Source organism: Globicephala melas, chromosome 7, assembly GCF_963455315.2.
Source record: "Globicephala melas chromosome 7, mGloMel1.2, whole genome shotgun sequence".
NCBI classification, from domain to species: domain Eukaryota; kingdom Metazoa; phylum Chordata; class Mammalia; order Artiodactyla; family Delphinidae; genus Globicephala; species Globicephala melas.
In genome coordinates, this window is record NC_083320.1 from 114,516,612 (window position 1) to 114,535,809 (window position 19,198).

Below are 19,198 nucleotides of genomic sequence, written 5' to 3' on the forward strand. Positions count from 1 at the left end.
GGGGAGGGAAGAAAGAGGATAACGGAAAACGGGGGTGCGAGGAAAAAAAGAGGATAACGGAAAACGGGAGGGGAGGGAAGAAAGAGGATAACGGAAAACAGGGAGGGGAGGGAAGAAAGAGGATAACGGAAAACGGGGGTGCGAGGAAAAAAAGAGGATAACGGAAAACGGGAGGGGAGGGAAGAAAGAGGATAACGGAAAACAGGGGGGGAGGGAAGAAAGAGGATAACGGAAAACGGGGGTGCGAGGAAAAAAGAGGATAACGGAAAACGGGAGGGGAGGGAAGAAAGAGGATAACGGAAAACGGGGGGGGAGGGAAGAAAGAGGATAACGGAAAACGGGGGTGCGAGGAAAAAAGAGGATAACGGAAAACGGGAGGGGAGGGAAGAAAGAGGATAACGGAAAACAGGGAGGGGAGGGAAGAAAGAGGATAACGGAAAACGGGGGGGGAGGGAAGAAAGAGGATAACGGAAAACGGGGGGGAGGGAAGAAAGAGGATAACGGAAAACGGGGGTGCGAGGAAAAAAGAGGATAACGGAAAACGGGAGGGGAGGGAAGAAAGAGGATAACGGAAAACAGGGAGGGGAGGGAAGAAAGAGGATAACGGAAAACGGGGGGGAGGGAAGAAAGAGGATAACGGAAAACGGGGGTGCGAGGAAAAAAGAGGATAACGGAAAACAGGAGGGGAGGGAAGAAAGAGGATAACGGAAAACAGGGAGGGGAGGGAAGAAAGAGGATAACGGAAAACGGGGGGGGAGGGAAGAAAGAGGATAACGGAAAACGGGGGTGCGAGGAAAAAAGAGGATAACGGAAAACGGGAGGGGAGGGAAGAAAGAGGATAACGGAAAACGGGGGGGGAGGGAAGAAAGAGGATAACGGAAAACGGGGGTGCGAGGAAAAAAGAGGATAACGGAAAACGGGAGGGGAGGGAAGAAAGAGGATAACGGAAAACAGGGAGGGGAGGGAAGAAAGAGGATAACGGAAAACGGGGGGGGAGGGAAGAAAGAGGATAACGGAAAACGGGGGGGAGGGAAGAAAGAGGATAACGGAAAACGGGGGTGCGAGGAAAAAAGAGGATAACGGAAAACGGGAGGGGAGGGAAGAAAGAGGATAACGGAAAACAGGGAGGGGAGGGAAGAAAGAGGATAACGGAAAACGGGGGGGGAGGGAAGAAAGAGGATAACGGAAAACGGGGGTGCGAGGAAAAAAGAGGATAACGGAAAACAGGAGGGGAGGGAAGAAAGAGGATAACGGAAAACAGGGAGGGGAGGGAAGAAAGAGGATAACGGAAAACGGGGGGGGAGGGAAGAAAGAGGATAACGGAAAACGGGGGTGCGAGGAAAAAAAGAGGATAACGGAAAACGGGAGGGGAGGGAAGAAAGAGGATAACGGAAAACGGGGGGGAGGGAAGAAAGAGGATAACGGAAAACGGGGGTGCGAGGAAAAAAAGAGGATAACGGAAAACGGCGGTGCGAGGAAAAAAAGAGGATAACGGAAAACGGGAGGGGAGGGAAGAAAGAGGATAACGGAAAACGGGGGTGCGAGGAAAAAAAGAGGATAACGGAAAACGGGGGTGCGAGGAAAAAAAGAGGATAACGGAAAACGGGGGTGCGAGGAAAAAAAGAGGATAATGGAAAACCCGGGGGGGGGGCGGCGATGGGAGGGGAAAAAGCGGATAACGGAAAATGGGGGGGGCGGAAAAAAGAGGATAACGGAAAACACGGTGGGGCGAGGGAAAAAAGAGGATAACGGAAAACAAGGTGGGGAATCCCCTCCATCTTAGAAAGTAATCAAGTTATTTGGAACTGAAGTAAAAATATGCCCAATCATCAAAAGCAAAGCACCTTGCAGTTAGTTAAGCCAAAATAATAGTGAAAAACAATTACATAGCAAAGACTGAAAATAATCACCAACCACTGTTGACCCACCACCATGAAGGAAGAGCTGGTTGCACAGAAAGCTGACCCAAACCTTGAGATCACCACAGAAACTCATTAGACTTCAGGTACTACACAAACTAAGAGCAAGAGAAAAAGAAAAAAATCCTATGAATCATCAAAGTTCATTTCATAAACACACACAAAACTTGAACAGATGATGCAACCGACATGACCATTCAATCAAATAATTCCCCAGCAGCCCCCAAGCCACATACATTTGGGAAACGATGAACCCCACTGATTAACCCCAATAAGCCACAAAGTATCCATATTTGTGCACTATTAGTCTAAAAAAAGACCCTGGGAATCTAAACAAATGAAGTATCTTCTCTGTCATTAGATTATTTCTCCCCACCCCCACAGTGGAGTATTTCCTGCTTTGTTTCATTGGACTATAATCACGTTTCTGTTTTGGCTTTATCTTCAGTCTTTAATGAAGAAGACACACCCAAAGCAGTAGCATCGTGTAACGAATACATTGCCCTTAGGGGTCTGGGAAAAGGCCCTACCGACTAGCACTGAAGTCCTTTCCAACAGAGAAGCGCCACCACTCCCAGCTCATGCTAACCAGAGTCGGGGGGCTGTCTGATGTGCCTCATTTAGACGACTGTCTCCTTGCTTCATCCACAGCCTTACTTATCCCAACGTGACAGCTCCATAACGTGCTTCTTTTCAGCTTACAAATATGAATAATTTGCTTTCAATCATATTTAAAGTACTCTACAGCCGGGGATTCAAAATGCCCTTAGGCAAGCAGTGTTTAATTTTGGCTCAATGAGTGAACAAACCATTTCTTGTCATGCTGGTCTGCTCCGGGACTCCTTGGAAGATTCTCAACTTGCACGAGCAAAGGACCAGAGGGAACGGAAGGAATCACAGGCACAGTGGATCTCACACCCCAAGCCTTTGGACACAAATTATAAAAATCATCTATTCTGCCTAGATAAAAGATCTCTTCACCACTAAATGGAACATTAAAATGGAATACTATCTACACAGTGAACAGATATAATAGTAAAGAGAGCAAAAAACAAATGCTTGAATGTTATATACCATCCTTGGGATAGATAATAATCTAACTGAATATCAGTATTTTATTTATTTTACAGGGACAGAAAATGTTCCATTATAACATTATACCTGTTCTATGGTAACATCTTAGAATAAAATAACAGGTCACACATTACTGAGCTATTTTACAGATAAGAAAACGAAAATGCACAGAACTTTCCCGAGATTATACCACTAAGAAAATTCAACTAATAAATACTATTGTTTGTCATAATTAACTACACTGTTCCAGTGCTTTAGAAGCTCAATATTGTCTTACCTGTCGGGAGCCATTACTCTGAGCTGAAACATTACTGTGAACACTGTAATGGGGGAAAAAAATAAAGAAAAAATTACCGTGGGTACCTAAAACTAAGAATGTAAGATGTCCAGAAAACATCTGCTTTTACAGGCAAATACTTGCTTTTCTGCTCATTTGCTATTTCCATATACCTATATTCTACTTGTGCTTTAGATATATACTTCACTACTAATCTTGTTTATTCATTGGACAACATCTGTCAAAGACAACAAAATAAAACCAACAGCACGAATGATCCCTTAAATTCAAGGCATTCAGCACAAACACCCACATAACCTTACCCATCACTTCTTTTATATATCCCTACCCTCTCAAGATTTTCTGGTGTCAGCAGTAGCTTAGCATTTTATAACTCAAAAGGCCTTAGTATAAACTTTAAGTTAGAAACTTCTCTGCATACTCTTCTCCTCCAAATGATTTAAAAGATGTTTTAAAATTTTTAGTTTAGGCTGCACTCATTCCTCCCCCACTCCCGCAAAAAAGCACTTAAAGAACTCAGCATATAATGCAACAAAATAAATAGAAACAAACCTCAGAACAACTAAAAAAAAGAACAAATATTCAATGAAATAAGAACTGAAAGATGAGATACTAAAACACAGAATAAGGCAAATAAAAGAGTTTACTGACTTCAGACCTTCTAACATAAGCATAACTAGTATCCTGAGGTAAAAAATTCAACTAAGGTAACTGAAAATATATTCAATGTTATAAAAAAATTCCTTGACAGTGAGAAAATAATCTACAGATTTAGCAAGAACACTGTGTTCCAGGGAGATGAGATACAGAATTAAATACATTCAATTCCTTATTGTTATATTACTGACTTTCAACGATAAGGAGAGAATACTTCAGGTACCCTAAGGAGATTTAAAAGCACATCACTGCCAGCATCAGGTTGGCACAGAATTCTCCATGGCAACACTCAAAGAACACTATACCCAGACAAGACGTCATTCTAGTAAAAGGAAATGGGCAAAGCTTCACAAACACAAAACAGACTGTGAATACAGGATCCAGGAGCCTTTCTTAGGGGAGTGAGAACAAAACAAAAGTATCTGATGATGAAAGACAACCAATTAAGAAAGAACTCAAGAATTAAGAGGCCTTGCTTAAAGGCTGGGTGAGAAGGAGTAACCCATTCTACACACCCCCATTTTTTATTAACCACATCTCTGTTACAAGTTAAGTCACCAGAATTTGCACCTCCACTACCTGGGTTCTAATTCAAACCGCGCCACTAGCTCTGCTCTCTGAACCGCAGTTTCCTCACTCACGTGGGACTCGCATTAGGGGATCGAATAAATGTTAGCAAAGCACAAAGAACAATGACAAATAAAACTAACCAACGACGAAATCTTTAAAAACACATCTTGTTTAGTGTAGATCTGTTGCCAAGGCTGGTGTAAAGAATATACCTATCGGGCACAATTTCTTTTACTAACCTTGTTCTTCCTCCCAGGATACACTGCTCTGTATTAAGTAACTCATAACCCCACATTAATGAAACCTCCTCCAACCTGCTTTGTACAGAAATTAGACTCATTATGCTATGGCCCCAGGGGTTACACTCTGAAGCTTCTCCTTGAACTGGGAAGAAGTCCAGTAGGTGATAAGCAGAAGATGAAGAATAACATGAGAAAAAAGCGCTGATGATAAGTGATGATCACCGGATTCTAGCTCCCTGTTCTAAAACAATTTGAAACGCAGGAAGCACTATTTTCTCATAATTACACTTATTCTCTCACTTTCACTAATATGAAGGGAACAAATACTTCCGTCACTGACCAGTCCAAGCTTCCCTTTTGAAGGACTGTCTGCAATAACGGACCCATTTTGCTCTTGCCCCCTCTATGCATCATCTCCTCCACCATTTCTTTTCCTCTCTCTTCTGTCTTCAAGACTGCCCACTAAGCCTGTACAAGAGGTACTAGTAAGTGAAAAGTGAACTGTCCTTTAAAATGTCACCTCTTTCTAAGATACTCTGTTAGTCAAGACTCACAGGGAGTAGTTAGAAAGAAATCAAAGAGTACAAGGAAAACTAACATCAGCCAATTTAAAAACCTGTTATTCAAGTAAGCACAGTACAAAGTCAAGAAGCTTTTTAGGTCAAATAGTTGTGCTTTTTCTAACAGTACCGTTTGCCATGGTTCACTGGAGCAAAACTGTTCATGTGAACAGAACTCTGAGGGCAGGAGTGAAAGGGCATTCCTGCCAGTGCAAGCTCAGGTTCTCTCAAGCAATGTTAGGGGCAGGGCTCAATAACCTTCAGGAGAGTGGGTCCCCCTGTGAACGTCATTCCTAAAAATTATTCTAACTAAAAAATAATAAAGGATCATTGCTTAAATACTCCATTTTTGCTGTGTTTTAAAGAGCCAAAAAGCATCACTCAAGAAGACACAATAAAATTTACTTATTAAAGTTAAAGTAATCTCAATGCTAGGAGATTATATAGTCAGTCATACTCACTCTTTGGTCAGAAATCTGTATTTCAAAAAAATTTAAAGGAGGACAAACTTTTGCAAATAAAAGCCTTAATTTTTCAACTACGTATCATCGCTTGAATGCTTTGTTTACATTTCTGCTAACTTCATCAGGGAATCTTCTTCACTTTAAGCTCTAACATTCTGTCCCAGCCTCCTTTTCAGGAAAACAAGACATAATTCATTAAACAAACAAATAAAATACTTTAAAATACACAGAACCCCTCTAACATTTCTCCACCATTCTTCTTAAAAGCACAGTTTAAAAATTAACTCCAAGAAAAATTATAGTGTATAGCCCAGAAAAGGCAGCAAATTTTGTTTTTTACCTAATTAAAAATTCACGGAACTTCCCCCGTGACACAGGAAGAATCCACCTGCCAATGCAGGGGATGTGGGTTCAAGCCCTGGTCCAGGAAGATCCCACATGCCGCGGTACAAAGAAGCCCGTGCGCCACAACTACTGAGCCTGCGTTCTAGAGCCCGCGAGCCATGACTACTGAGCCTGCGCATCACAACTGCTGAAGCCCGAGCGCATAGAGCCCATGCTCTGCAACAAGAGAAGCCACCGCAGTGAGAAGCCCATGCACCACAATGAACCACAATGCCCCAACTCGCCGCAACTAGAGAAAGCCCGCACGCAGCAACGAAGACCCAATGCAGCCGAAAATAAATAAATAAATAAGTAAATTTAAAAATAAAATAAAAATAAAAATTCACGATGGACAGAATCCCTCACACTTCCTCTCTCCTCTACCCACTTATTTATTTTTAACAGCTTCCTGACCGCTAAAGGGACTTCAGGGGAATCCTTACTCAAAAAGCAGAGTGATTTTGTGATTAGGTCACTAATCACAGCCTGGCTTTAATGGCTCTCTAAGTGGAAAAAAACCCAAAACTGAATAGGACACCTCCAGCTGAGGCTCACCCTACTCAGTACCCAAAACAAACGACTTCTCCTTTTGAAGAAGCTCTAGTTATACTGACACATCTCCATATAGGAGTGTAGACACTGTTTTAACAAAAACTAGATTTGTGAGTATGTCTTGAATCTCACAGTTTACCAGGCATTCCAGGAGGCTCTGGTACAACAGTGGTTGAGAAGCATTACGTGAAACTCCACACTGTGATATACACTATTAATACTGATTCATCAGAAGGAGGACTTGGACAACAGTGACTGCAGGACAACAGCAGACCCTCTCCCCAGCAAAACAAACATGTAGCTGCTGAAAATTATTCTTCAAAAAAATCATTAAAAGGCATACATCAAGTGGAGAAACATTTATTTAAGAAAATCTAGTAACTTTTAAAAAATCTGATCTAAAAAAACAAAACAAAAAAGTTACTAGAGAATGAGAGGAACATTTTTTTGTGATAAAATAATTATAAACAATACATGCACCTAACAAAAAGCCCCAAATACATGAAGCACAAAGAATTGAAGGAAGAAACAGACAACCGAACAACAATAATTGGAGACTTCAATAGTCCACACTAAATAATGGAGAGAACTAAGTCAAGACCCGTGATGAAACAGAAGTGAACAACAGTAAAAACCAAGCAGACCTAACAGACATTCATAGGACATGACACTCAACAGCAGAACAGACATTCTTCTCAATTGCACATGGAACATTTTCCAAGATGAACTACATGCTGGGACATAAAAGAGGCCTCAATAACTGTAAAGGGATCAAAGTCATGTGAAGTACATTCTCTAACCACAATGGAATAAATTACAACAAACAAAAAAAAGGGGAGAGGGGAAAATTTAAGCTACAAACGTCGAAATTAAGCAACACACTCCCAAGGAGCCAACGGGTCAAAGAAGAAATCACAAGAGAAATTAGAAAATAATTTGGGATGAATAAAAATGAAAATACAATATACCAAAACTTATGAAATATGATTAAAGTGGTGCTTGGAGAGAAATTAATAGCTATAAATGTTATATTAAAAAAGAATACAGGGCTTCCCTGGTGGCGCAGTGGTTGAGAGTCCGCCTGCCGATGCAGGGGACGCGGGTTCGTGCCCCGGTCCGGGAAGATCCCACATGCTGCGGAGCGGCTGGGCCCGTGAGCCATGGCCGCTGAGCCTGCGCCTCCGGAGCCTGTGCTCCGCAAAGGGAGGGGCCGCAGCAGTGAGAGGCCCGCGTACCACACACACACAAAAAAGGAATACAGATCTCATATACTAATAAACCAATCTTCCACCTAACGACACTAGAAAAAGAAAACTAAACCTAAAGCAAGCAGAAGGAGTGAAATAATATACCAGAGAGAAAATTAATAAAATAGAAAATAGAGGAACAGATAAAATTGATGAAACCAAAAGCTGGTTCTTTGAAAAGGCCAACAAAACTGAAAAACCTTTACCTAGACTGACCAAGTGAAAAAGAAACTCAAATTACTAAAATCAGAAATGAATGAGGGGACATCACCACAAAGCTTATAGAAATAAGGAGGAAAAGAGAATAATATGAACAACTGTATGCCACAAATTAGATAACTTAGATAAAATGGACAAACTCTGGAGAGACACAAACTCCCAAACTGACTCAAGATAGAAAATGAAATATGAATAGATCTACAACAAGACACTGAACTGGAAATTTTAAAACTTGCCACAAATGAAGTCCAGGCAAGATGGCTTTAATGGTGAATTCTACCATACATTTAAAGAATTCTTTACAAAACCTTCCCCCCAAATAGAGAGAAACATTTCCCAACTCATTCTGTGAGGCCAGAATTACCCTGATACCAAAACCAGATGAAGACAGTACAAGAAAACGAGAGACCAGTGTCTTTGATGAATACAGACACACAAATCCACAACAAACGTAGTGAACCAAATCCAGCAACATGTAATATAAAGAAAGACTGTACGCCATGACCAAGTGGGATTTCTCCCAGGAATAAAATGAACTGCTTGTGTACAAATCAACCTCTGTTCTCTGAGCTTCCTGTGTGCAAGGGCTACAGTTTATTCATCTTTATATCCTCAGTCACAGGCCAATAACAAACGTACAATATGTCATTCTCATTATGAATAGCACAGCCACCAAGCCCACACTTTTTCTTTAAGCTGCTTTATTTTTCTTTCTGTCCATTTTACCCAGCATTATGATGTGTTTATCTGCTCCCTGCTAGATCCACCGTGCTCAGGGGCAAGTGAACACTGTGACAGACCTTCAACAGACATTGGTTCAATTAACGATGCAACTACAGAAACACTAAAACATTCGGTTTTCAATTCCTAAGTTGCAAGACATTACCCACCTGAGTTCTTCAGGTCTTCCTGTACTTGCCGACGGAAGAAAACAGAAAACATCCCGTTAGATTCCTCCAACATGGTAAACCCCTTTACTGTTCACAAAAGTAAATCTTGACTCGTGGCTTTGTAAGCTGCTTCCCGACTACAGATTTAAAAATCTTCACTTCACAGAGTGTTCTGTGGCTCACGCCATTCAAGTAAATAATGACAATGATCTCCAATTTTTAAGGCAGGCAATAAAATGAGCACACGCTTAAAAAAACAGAACCATCTGCAAGCCGTTAGAGTGAGCTGACAGTGAAAAATCATCAGTGGAGTCTAGGAGGTAACTAAGGGTTTTAAACAAATTGAAATGGTTTCATTTATAGCTACATATTATTTAATTTATAGATACATCAAAAATTATAGCTATAAATCAGTTTTTTAAAAAACTGATACTGCCAACATCAGGTCACGGAAGTTGTTTTTGGATAACTGGTGATGACTCTGACATTGGACATACTTAAAATTCAATCTGTATTTTAATCCAAACTCAGATTTGAAACCAAACACAAGTTTCAGCTTACTGGTCAAAGTAAACCATTCTCTGTATTACATAATTAAAGTAACAAACAGCAAGTAACATTTATGAATTTGGAAATGTCTATGTACCATGTACACTGATGATTAATATAAAAACTGTACTTAACAGAACCTTTAATATTATTATAATACCTACAAAATAAAAAATTTATTCATCATATACAAATGTTTTAAAATATATCTGCGGGGATTTAACAGATTATTATGAATGAGATCTGGAAGTCAAAAACGGAGGGAAAATGTTGCTCTAGAGAAGAACTAAAATAGTTAAGAACAAAAACTGAACACAAACTCAGCACAGTGTCAGAACTGGGGTTAGCATAAAGTCTGATCTCAGCAACAGTATAGGCAGTTTTCCCCCGTGTATTCTTAAAAACTGATTATGCTAGAACCAAATTCAGTAAAGAAGAGTACTTTAGTTGTCTGGAAAAGACTAAGAGGACCGAGGCAGCCTCCTCTCCAGCCAACAATACCAGCACAGGATGCACTGCCAGGAAGAATAGTCCTTTGAAACAGGGCTGCACTTCACCTTGCATTTGCAGAGTTCGTCGAGAATACCGTTTGCTGGGCCTCCTTTCAAAGGATGTTGATCTTCTTGCTTTATTGGTTTTTGTGGTCTGATACTCAGTTTTCCCACTAAAATAAATGAGGCATATTAACAGGAATAAGAGAATTTGAGGCCTACAGTAGTCAGATACACAAAAATGAGAGAAAGTCTACACTGAGGTTCTCCTCAAGAGAACCATCCTGAACTTCCTTCCTGAATGACCTATGAAAAACAGTGTTGACGTCTCTCTTTACCACACCATTCTTTCACTCTTTAGGCTTGTGTGAAAGATGCAACACAAATTATATTGTTTTTTCTTAATCATGCACATCACCTAAGAACATAATAAATAAATGTGAAATATCTGTCGTTTTATGGAACTCCCTTCTCTTTCCCATCCACACTCCTCAATGCAAGATGCACAATTAACTCAAGATTTTCAGTTACTTTTTCTAACTGTGATATACTTTTCAGATCACTTTTCCAGAAATATTAAAACTATTGTCCTACTCACCTTCATTTCCATTTAAATTCTGCTAAGAAAACACCTCCCCACTTTTAATGTAAGTAGAATAGAAGCTCTCTTGCATGAACCCCACACACAGTGAAGATGCCACATTACTAATATTATCCATTCCTTCTTTAAATTACACTGACGATTCTTGTGACATGCCGAAAACTCACCATCAATAAGCTACTCTGAGGTAAACCAAAACATTTCTACCTTATGACCAACAAACAAGGAGTCGTAAGAACAATGGAACGTCAGGTTTATAAGGACCAGAAATGTCATCCAGATTAATTTCCCAGTACTGCATCATACTCTTTTTCTACATGGTATCCAGCTGTTGGATGGAGACCCCTTAAAACTCTTGTTATGTGGATTTAAACTGGGGATTAATACATAAAGCAAACATCAATGTCCATCAACAGGTGAATGGATAAAGAAGATGTGGTATATATATATATATATATACACACACACACACACACACACACACACACACACACACACACACAATGGCATATTACTCAGCCATAAAAAAGAATGAAATAATGCCATTTGCAGCAACATGGATGGACCTGGTGGGTATTATGTAAGTGAAGTAAGTCAGACAGAGAATGACAAGTACTGTATGATATCGCTTATATGTGGAATCTAAACAATAAAATAAACTAGTGAATATAACAAAAAAGAAACAGAGTCACACATACAGAGAACAAAAAAGTGGTTACTAGTGGGGGGGGCACAATGCGGTAGAGGATTAAGAGGTACAAACTATCGTGTATAAAATAAGTAAGCTTAGCCAACATTTTATATAACTATAAATGGAACATAACATGCAAAAATTATAAATCACTCTGCTGTGCACCTAAAACTTACATGATATTGTAAATCAACTATACCTCAACAAAAAAAACTTTTTTAACTGGAAAAATTGTTAATTACTCCTTAAAAGAAAAGAATAAAGGAAGAAACAAAAACATCAGGAGGGATATGAAATCCATTACACCATTACAATATTCTCCTGTCTATTCAGGAAATTACAAACAATAACAATATGTACCACTTTTTCTTTTATTTTGGCCAATGGAAAACACTGGCAAACCACTTCACCTCTCTGTGCCCTGGTTTCCACATCTGTAAAATGAGAAGCTGGGCTAAATTTTCTGGCCCCTATGAAATAATGAAAGGCAGAGCAAGCAGCTATCAACATTCACCTGTATCTAAACCGCGACCCTAATCGAATAAATCCCGATCGGTGAGAATGCTTCTGGACAGGGCCTCGGAGGCGGAAGAAGGCGTGATGCTCCACAGCACACTTCCATAAATGTTTGCACGCTTTGGGGTGATCCAGTCTGAAGACAAACGTATGCTCCTGTTCTTTGCCCTGAGAAAGAAACGCATGTTAACAGAGGTAATTATTAGCTCCAATGGTCCTGTCCCCTCGCATTCAGCTATGAATACAAGCACAGCAAGAGCAAGAATCAAATAATAAAGCATCTAGTTTGCTCCCTGAGACTCTGACACTCTTTAGAGCTACTACATAAAACGGCAGAGTTAAAATCAAGCTGCCCATTTTCTCAGCCAATATAAAATTATTCCTATTTTCTCTCTACTTACATGATCTCATTTCTCAAAGAGACATAAAATGAGTCTTTATCTGCCATACTTCAGGATAAATGTATAATATAATTTAAAGGTTCATATAAGATCTGGCAACATACGTAACAGCCTTAAAAGTGGCCACATTCTTTATTATAGTAACCATACTCACAGGAATCTAATTACACTAGTTAACATTCATAGACTCTTCTAAGAATTTCACATGAATTGCTTCAATGAGTAGATACTATCACTATCTCCATTTCACAGATAAGAAAACTGAGGCTCAAGAAATTAAGCCCAATGTCACAAAGCTACTAAGAGAGGAAACCAGAATTTGAACCTAACCATTGGTCCAGAGCCTACCTTTGTAACCACTAAGCTATCCTGTATCTCTAGGGGAAAAGACTTTCTCAACACCAAAATTTACACCCAAAGATTTTCTTCACAGTCTCAGTTATAATAGTAAAAACTGGCAGAAAACCCTAAATGCCCAAAACATGAGAAATGTAATAAAGTAAACAATGATATTATTTACAAACTCTACAGAGAGATAAATGAATAAAAGATGAATGAACCAATGCAGTATTGTTTATTCATACTGCAGAATACTATACATGGGTTAAAGTGAATGAACTAGGTCTACCTGTTTAGGCAAAATAAGCAAGCTGCAAAAAAAAACCCCACCCTAATACATATGTATATTATATATAATATATATGTAGATTTATAAAACATTCTACCACGTTTCATGATGTGGTTATATTTACAACAGGTTAGAAAACATGAGAATGATACCCTGCGAGAATGAGGAAGAAAGAGAGAAGCTATGGCTCAGACCTTAGCTGTATCAAACAGAACTTCTTGAATGAGACAAACAGCACACGACCCAACAGAAAAATCAACAACAGGCTTAAACACGCACTTCATTAGAAAGACTATCCAAACATCCAATAAATATATAAATAAGTGTTAAACTGAAGCAGTCGTCAGAGGAATGCAAACTAAAGCCACAAAATGATTCTACTACCAGAATGGGTAAAATGAGAATGAGAACTCCAAACACAAGGCAAAGAATAAACGGAACTCTCAGACACTCAGGGTGGGAGTGCAGCTGAGTGTGTAGACAGGCTGGCAAACAGTGTGGCGGCCTCCACAACAGCCAAACACACGCACATGCCAGGGCTCAGGGCAGCACTCTTCTTACTAGCCAAAAGTTAACAGCAACTCAAATGTCCATCAACAGCAGGATGGATAATACTAGTGTATTCACAAAACTGAATACTATATAACAGCAGGAATGCGCCAACTATAACCACCTGCTGCAGCAGGGGTGAAAGCTCACAGCTACAGCCCTGAAATAATACAGAAGCAAGACACAAAGAGAACAGTCAGCCAGGTTTCATTTACGTAAAGTCCAAAATATAAGCAAAAACTAATCTCTGGTCTTAAAGCCAGGCCAGGAGAGTGGTTACCCTTGGGGAACTGTACCTGTGGGGCGGAGCACAGGAGAAATTTAATTCTGCTGCAGTTCTGTTTCCTCATCCTGGTGCTGGTCATACAAGTATACATAAGAATTCAACACAAGCTGTACATTTATTTTTACACTTATCTGAATGAATGTTATACTTCAATGAAATTTACCAACAAAAACTACACATAGAAAAAAACATGAGAAAATAGATAACCTCAAAACAGGGAAAAACTTTCTATGACACAAAACCCAGAAGCCATGAAAGATTAATAAATTCACCTATTTAAAATTTCTTAAAGTGCATGACAAAACCCACAATAAGCACTGTTGAAAGAAAAACAACTATTAGATAAAATATTTATAATGTCTGTGACAAAGGGCAAGACCTATAAGAAAAAAGCCAATAACCCAAAAGAAAAATGGGCAAAGGAATAGACAGTTTAGAAAAAAGGAACTCAAGTAACTCAAATGTATGAAGAGATGTTCAATATCACTCATAATAACAGAAATAACATGTAAACCTACAATGAAATTCCATTTTTTACCTTTCAGATACAAATGTGTTTAACTCCTTCTCAGGAAACAGGCCTGTACACTAAAAACTATGCAAGCTGGTAGGACCTCTCTATATCCAGGACAAATGCACATAACCATTCAACCCCACAAACCCCCTTCTAGGAAATTATCCTACAGTTACCTGCCAGTGTACAAATTAATTATATATAGTGAATAAAAGAGTGAATGTCAATTAACTGAGAACTGATTAAATAAATTAGAGTACACCATACACTAGAATACTATGCATTTTAGTTTGCTTTTATGAGAATGAAGAACAACTTTAGGTACTGACGTAGAAAACATTCCAAGTTAGAACATAAAGTTTAAAAAGGATAAGTAGAGAACCCTGTATATAAGTATGGCAACCTCTGCATAAAAAAGAATTGAGGGGGACTTCCCTGGTGATGCAGTTGTTAACAATCCACCTGCCAATGCAGGGGACATGGGTTTGAGCCCTGGTCCAGGAAGATCCCACATGCTGTGGAGCAACTAAGCCCGTGCACCACAACTACTGAGCCTGCGTGCCTGGAGCCTGTGCTCTGCAACAAGAGAAGCCACCGCAATGAGAAGCCCGAGTACCACAATGAAGAGTAGCCCCCGCTCACCGCAAATAGAGAAAGCCCACGCGCAGCAACAAAGACCAAATGCAGCCAAAAATAAATAAATTAAATAAATAAATTTTAAAAAAAAGAATTGATATACACATTTGCTTATATGTATCCTCAAAAAGATATCCAAGAAGCTAATACCATATTAGATCAAATCTAAAATGCTATCAATTGTGAGATGCACAAGTATTTTATGACCCAGTAAGAACAGGTATCACCCATTAAATCATGACCATATTTTCTTATCACACAGAACTGTTTTTTATTCTTCTTGAACGGTTTCTTTAGATTTACATACAAATATCATTTAATCGCATCTGTGCTTACATAAAAAGGAAAATATTTGTAAAATAGATTGCTTTTAGATGTGAAATCTGCCTCTTCTGAATCATTTTCAACTCATTTGTTGATAACATAATGATCATCTGTGCCATCAAGAGATTTCTTTTTAAAATGCTCTCTTATTGTCTCTGATTTTCTTCCAACCTGTGTGATAGGGCAATCCTTTGCGTGCATCTCAGTAATATAACTTAAAACTTTCAAAAAACTTGTAACTGCTTCATCTAATTTTCAGGATCTTCTTTTTTTAGCTTCTGCTAAGTGGCACTACTCACACTTCACTGTGCAAACAAATCTTTTTAACATTTCCCCTATTGCCTTTTATTTGTATCCATCTATACGTATATTTCAAATTTATTACTTTGCATGCAGTAAAATTACTTTTTTAAAATTTACTCACAATTCTGTGGGTTTTGAAAATGCAGAGGATCATGCAACCACCACCAAAATCAGGATACAGAATAGTTCTCTCACCCCCCCAAATTCCCCGTGCTGGTCCTTTGTAGTGAAGCATCTTCACACCGCCAGTCTCAAAGGATCAGTGAGCTATTCTCTATTCCTACAGGTTTGCCTTTCCTAGACTGTCATATAAATGGAATCATACAGTCATAATCTCTTGAGTTGGGCTTCATTTTTTATTATAAATTTATTTCATTTATTTATTTTTGGCTGCGTTGGGTCTTTGTTGCTGTGTGTGGACTTTCTCTAGTTGCAGCGAGCGGCGGCTACTCTTCCTTGTGGTGCACGGGCTTCTCATTGCAGTGGCTTCTCTTATTGGCAGAGCACCGGCTCTAGGCAGGCAGGCTTCACTAGTTGTGGCACACAGGCTCAGTAGTTGTGGCTCGCAGGCTCTAGAGCACAGGCTCAGTAGTTGTGGCGCATGGGCTTAGTTGCTCCGCGGCATGTGGGGTCTTCCCGGACCAGTGTCCCTTGCATTGGCAGGTGGATTCTGAACCACTGTGCCACCAGGGAAGCCCCGGCGGGAGGATTCTTAACCACCGGGTCACAAGGGAAGTCCTGAGTCGGGCTTCTTACACTTAGCATAATTCATCTGAGATGCATTCGTATTGTTATGAGTTTATCAATTAGGAACTAGATTTAACTGAAAAAAAGATAATCCTTAGTACAGAAGGCTTTATTAAAGAATTTATTAGGTAGATCTTTTTGATTAATCTTTTTGATCAGGGACTAAAGCCATTTAAATATAAATTTTTATATATTTGAGATATATTGTCAACAAAGGAACAAGAGAAGCCTTTTATTTAATCTTTAACCTTAAAGACAGAAATCTATAGTTTTAGGATGGTATGACCTAAAGCAGGAAATTACTTAATTAAGTTATTAATTACACTAAGTTTCTGTTCTATGGCTCTATAAAACAACATGTGTTCCCCCTTTTAGAGCCTTAAGTTACCGTATAATACAGTCACTGTTAACTATGTAATACAATATAATTCCTACCTGATCATCATCTTCTACAACCACCAAGGTTAGTTTATTCTTCTTAAAATCCAATCTGGTTATCTTGGGCCTATAACAATATGAGAGTAACAGCCGGATTTCAATAAATGTTCTCTGAATTTAAAAACTTTGTTGTTACTTCAAGCATATTAATCATCTAACTTCTGAATTGAAAGCTGGATAAGAGGGTAAACATAACCTGCACTGCCCAGCAAAAAAGTCTCCAATCTAAAAAATAGTTAAGGTAACAGAAAAAAAATTTTCAAAAGCAATACCTTTGGCAAAATTTCTGCTGCACATATGTAAGACATTAAAAATGTTAAGAAAAAAGAAAATGAAGATCTATCTATATATCATATATATTCATAGGCCCCTAACGACGGTGGAAGAGATTCTCCAAGCCTAATGTCACAGTAGCAGCACAGGAACTGGATATAGGAAAAACTATAAAGCTTTTTAAAAGGCATAAAAAAAAATTTACTGATCTTCAACTCTATTTTCTATAGCAATTTTGATTAAAGACATCTTTAATTTAAGAAATAAAAAATTTTTAAAACTTCACTCTATGGCCCACTTTCCATCTCCCACCTGTACAAAAATCCTAAGCAACCTACCGAACTTATCTCTGTACTTCTATGAACTGTGAATGTGAAAACAACATGACTCTCACTCTCACTAATTTTTAAATATAACTTATCTAAAATAGAATTGTAAAACAGAACTTGTTTACAAGAGCTGTACTAAAACAGTAAGTAAATAAAGAAGTATAACAGGAGGGGAGAATCTAGCATTTAAGTTTAACAAATACTTACACAGTGCCTAGTAAGTGTCGGGTACTCTACTAAGTGTTTTACATGTATTAATTCAATTGATTCTTATGAGGTAGTACAAATGATGCTTTCCTTCTCTCTCTACCTGGAGCGTTCTCTGGCCATGAAGGATGCTCCACCTGCCCAGTGGGCAAGCTGGAAGGCTCAGAGAGTTCACACTTAAGGACTAGAGAAATACATAGCACAGTTTTCTCACCAAGGGACAAGTATAAAGGTGTTACACTCAAGTGTCCCAGGGAATCTCTAGGAGGTACAAAAAAAATGACATACTATCTTCACCTTTCTGAGGGAAAATAATTTTCACCCTAAAATTCCATTCTCAGCCGAGTTATCAAGAAAGCATAAGAGAAGAATAAACCATTTTAAGGCATCGAAGGATTCAAATCATTTACCTCGTACACCCTTTTCTTAGGCATTACTTAAGGATGTATCAGAAAAACAGAAGGAAAGACAAGAAAATATGGAAGACGACACAGATTCATAACTGAGAAAATGGGAAAACAAAGTCCCAAGATAAAACCTGGAGAGCAGCCTGGAAGAGTCAACAGTTCCAACTGGAAAAGAGTCAGCTCAGGCAACCCCGGAGGATTTGAAAAAACTCAAGGAGACAAAGGCAGGTCATTTAAAGAGATGTGTGGGGTGCATGAGAGCCAAGAGCTCCAGGAAAACAAGGGAAACATAATCCCAGTTGTGAGTTCAAGGATTTCAGGGCTGATGAAGAAAAAGACGGGAGCAGGAGACAGCAGCACTGAACAACGGGGCTCTGCTGAGGGGTCCCTTCAGGCCGCAGACCTTCCAGAGGAAGCGGCCCAGGGCTCCCACCTGGGAGGGGAGGAGGGTAAGGGAACTCCCAGGAGGGAGGAAGACCAGAGAGGCAGGGGAATTCCACGTCTAGGGCTTGGCATCCAGCGGCAGGGGGACAGGTCTCTGAGCCACAGAGCTCCGAAGAGCAGGAGAGGTCTGGGGTCTCTTACAGCTACAGGATTTGCTTATCCACGGCTAGCAGATGTGAAGTGCAGTTTGCAGTGAGATATGCAAAACCAGGCGTGCTCTGAATGGCTAAAACTACACTTGTTGGGCTGTATTTAAAGCAACTGAATGTGTAAGAATTTGAGTTTGGCACTGGCGGGCTCTGAGCTAAGGGTCCTGGCATGCTAGGAAGAAGTAAACAACTGATATCCAACAGCCAACTTCAGCCCATGTATATAACCCAGGCTACTACTTAGCTCCACACTGGTTCTGACAAACACATAATAATATAAACACTATTTCCTGATTTTCAGCTTTTAGAAACAACCAGACAAAACCTGAAGAACTTAATTATGGTTATGAAATCCAAGTAATATCTACCCTTGATGTAAAAGTAACATGAAATATAAGTTAGAAGTATGGATGACAGAAGCTGGGACCCAGGAAGAGAAGCACAGCTCTAAAGGAGGGTAAAAGTATTACTATCTCTTTCACACAAAAGGGGCGGGTGGGTGGGGAGTAAAAGACCGTGAAACAAAGCACACTCAAGACAGCAACATAACTGTGGGACGGAGGGAGTGGCCATGTGAACACTTAATACACAGAACTAGATGCTATCTATGTTAAGGCATGCATTTTGACATACCTTGAA

The 19,198-nt window shown here is 39.4% G+C and overlaps 1 protein-coding gene across 3 annotated transcripts in view; it reads right to left on the reverse strand.

Annotated features, from left to right (window-relative positions):
- The window catches only part of EPB41L5 (erythrocyte membrane protein band 4.1 like 5), a 145,351-nt gene that overhangs the window by 80,484 nt on the left and 45,669 nt on the right, over positions 1-19,198 (reverse strand). For 2 of the 3 annotated variants that reach the window (XM_030849649.3, XM_030849645.3), the window contains exons 11-16: positions 16,748-16,817; positions 11,923-12,092; positions 10,183-10,289; positions 9,077-9,095; positions 3,271-3,313; positions 2,729-2,844 (exon numbers count right to left, since the gene is read on the reverse strand). In XM_030849649.3, coding sequence (XP_030705509.2) covers positions 2,729-2,844; positions 3,271-3,313; positions 9,077-9,095; positions 10,183-10,289; positions 11,923-12,092; positions 16,748-16,817 — 525 coding nt within the window. The remainder of the gene's footprint in view (positions 1-2,728; positions 2,845-3,270; positions 3,314-9,076; positions 9,096-10,182; positions 10,290-11,922; positions 12,093-16,747; positions 16,818-19,198) is intronic. The other variant, XM_060301523.2, reaches the window with a different exon arrangement.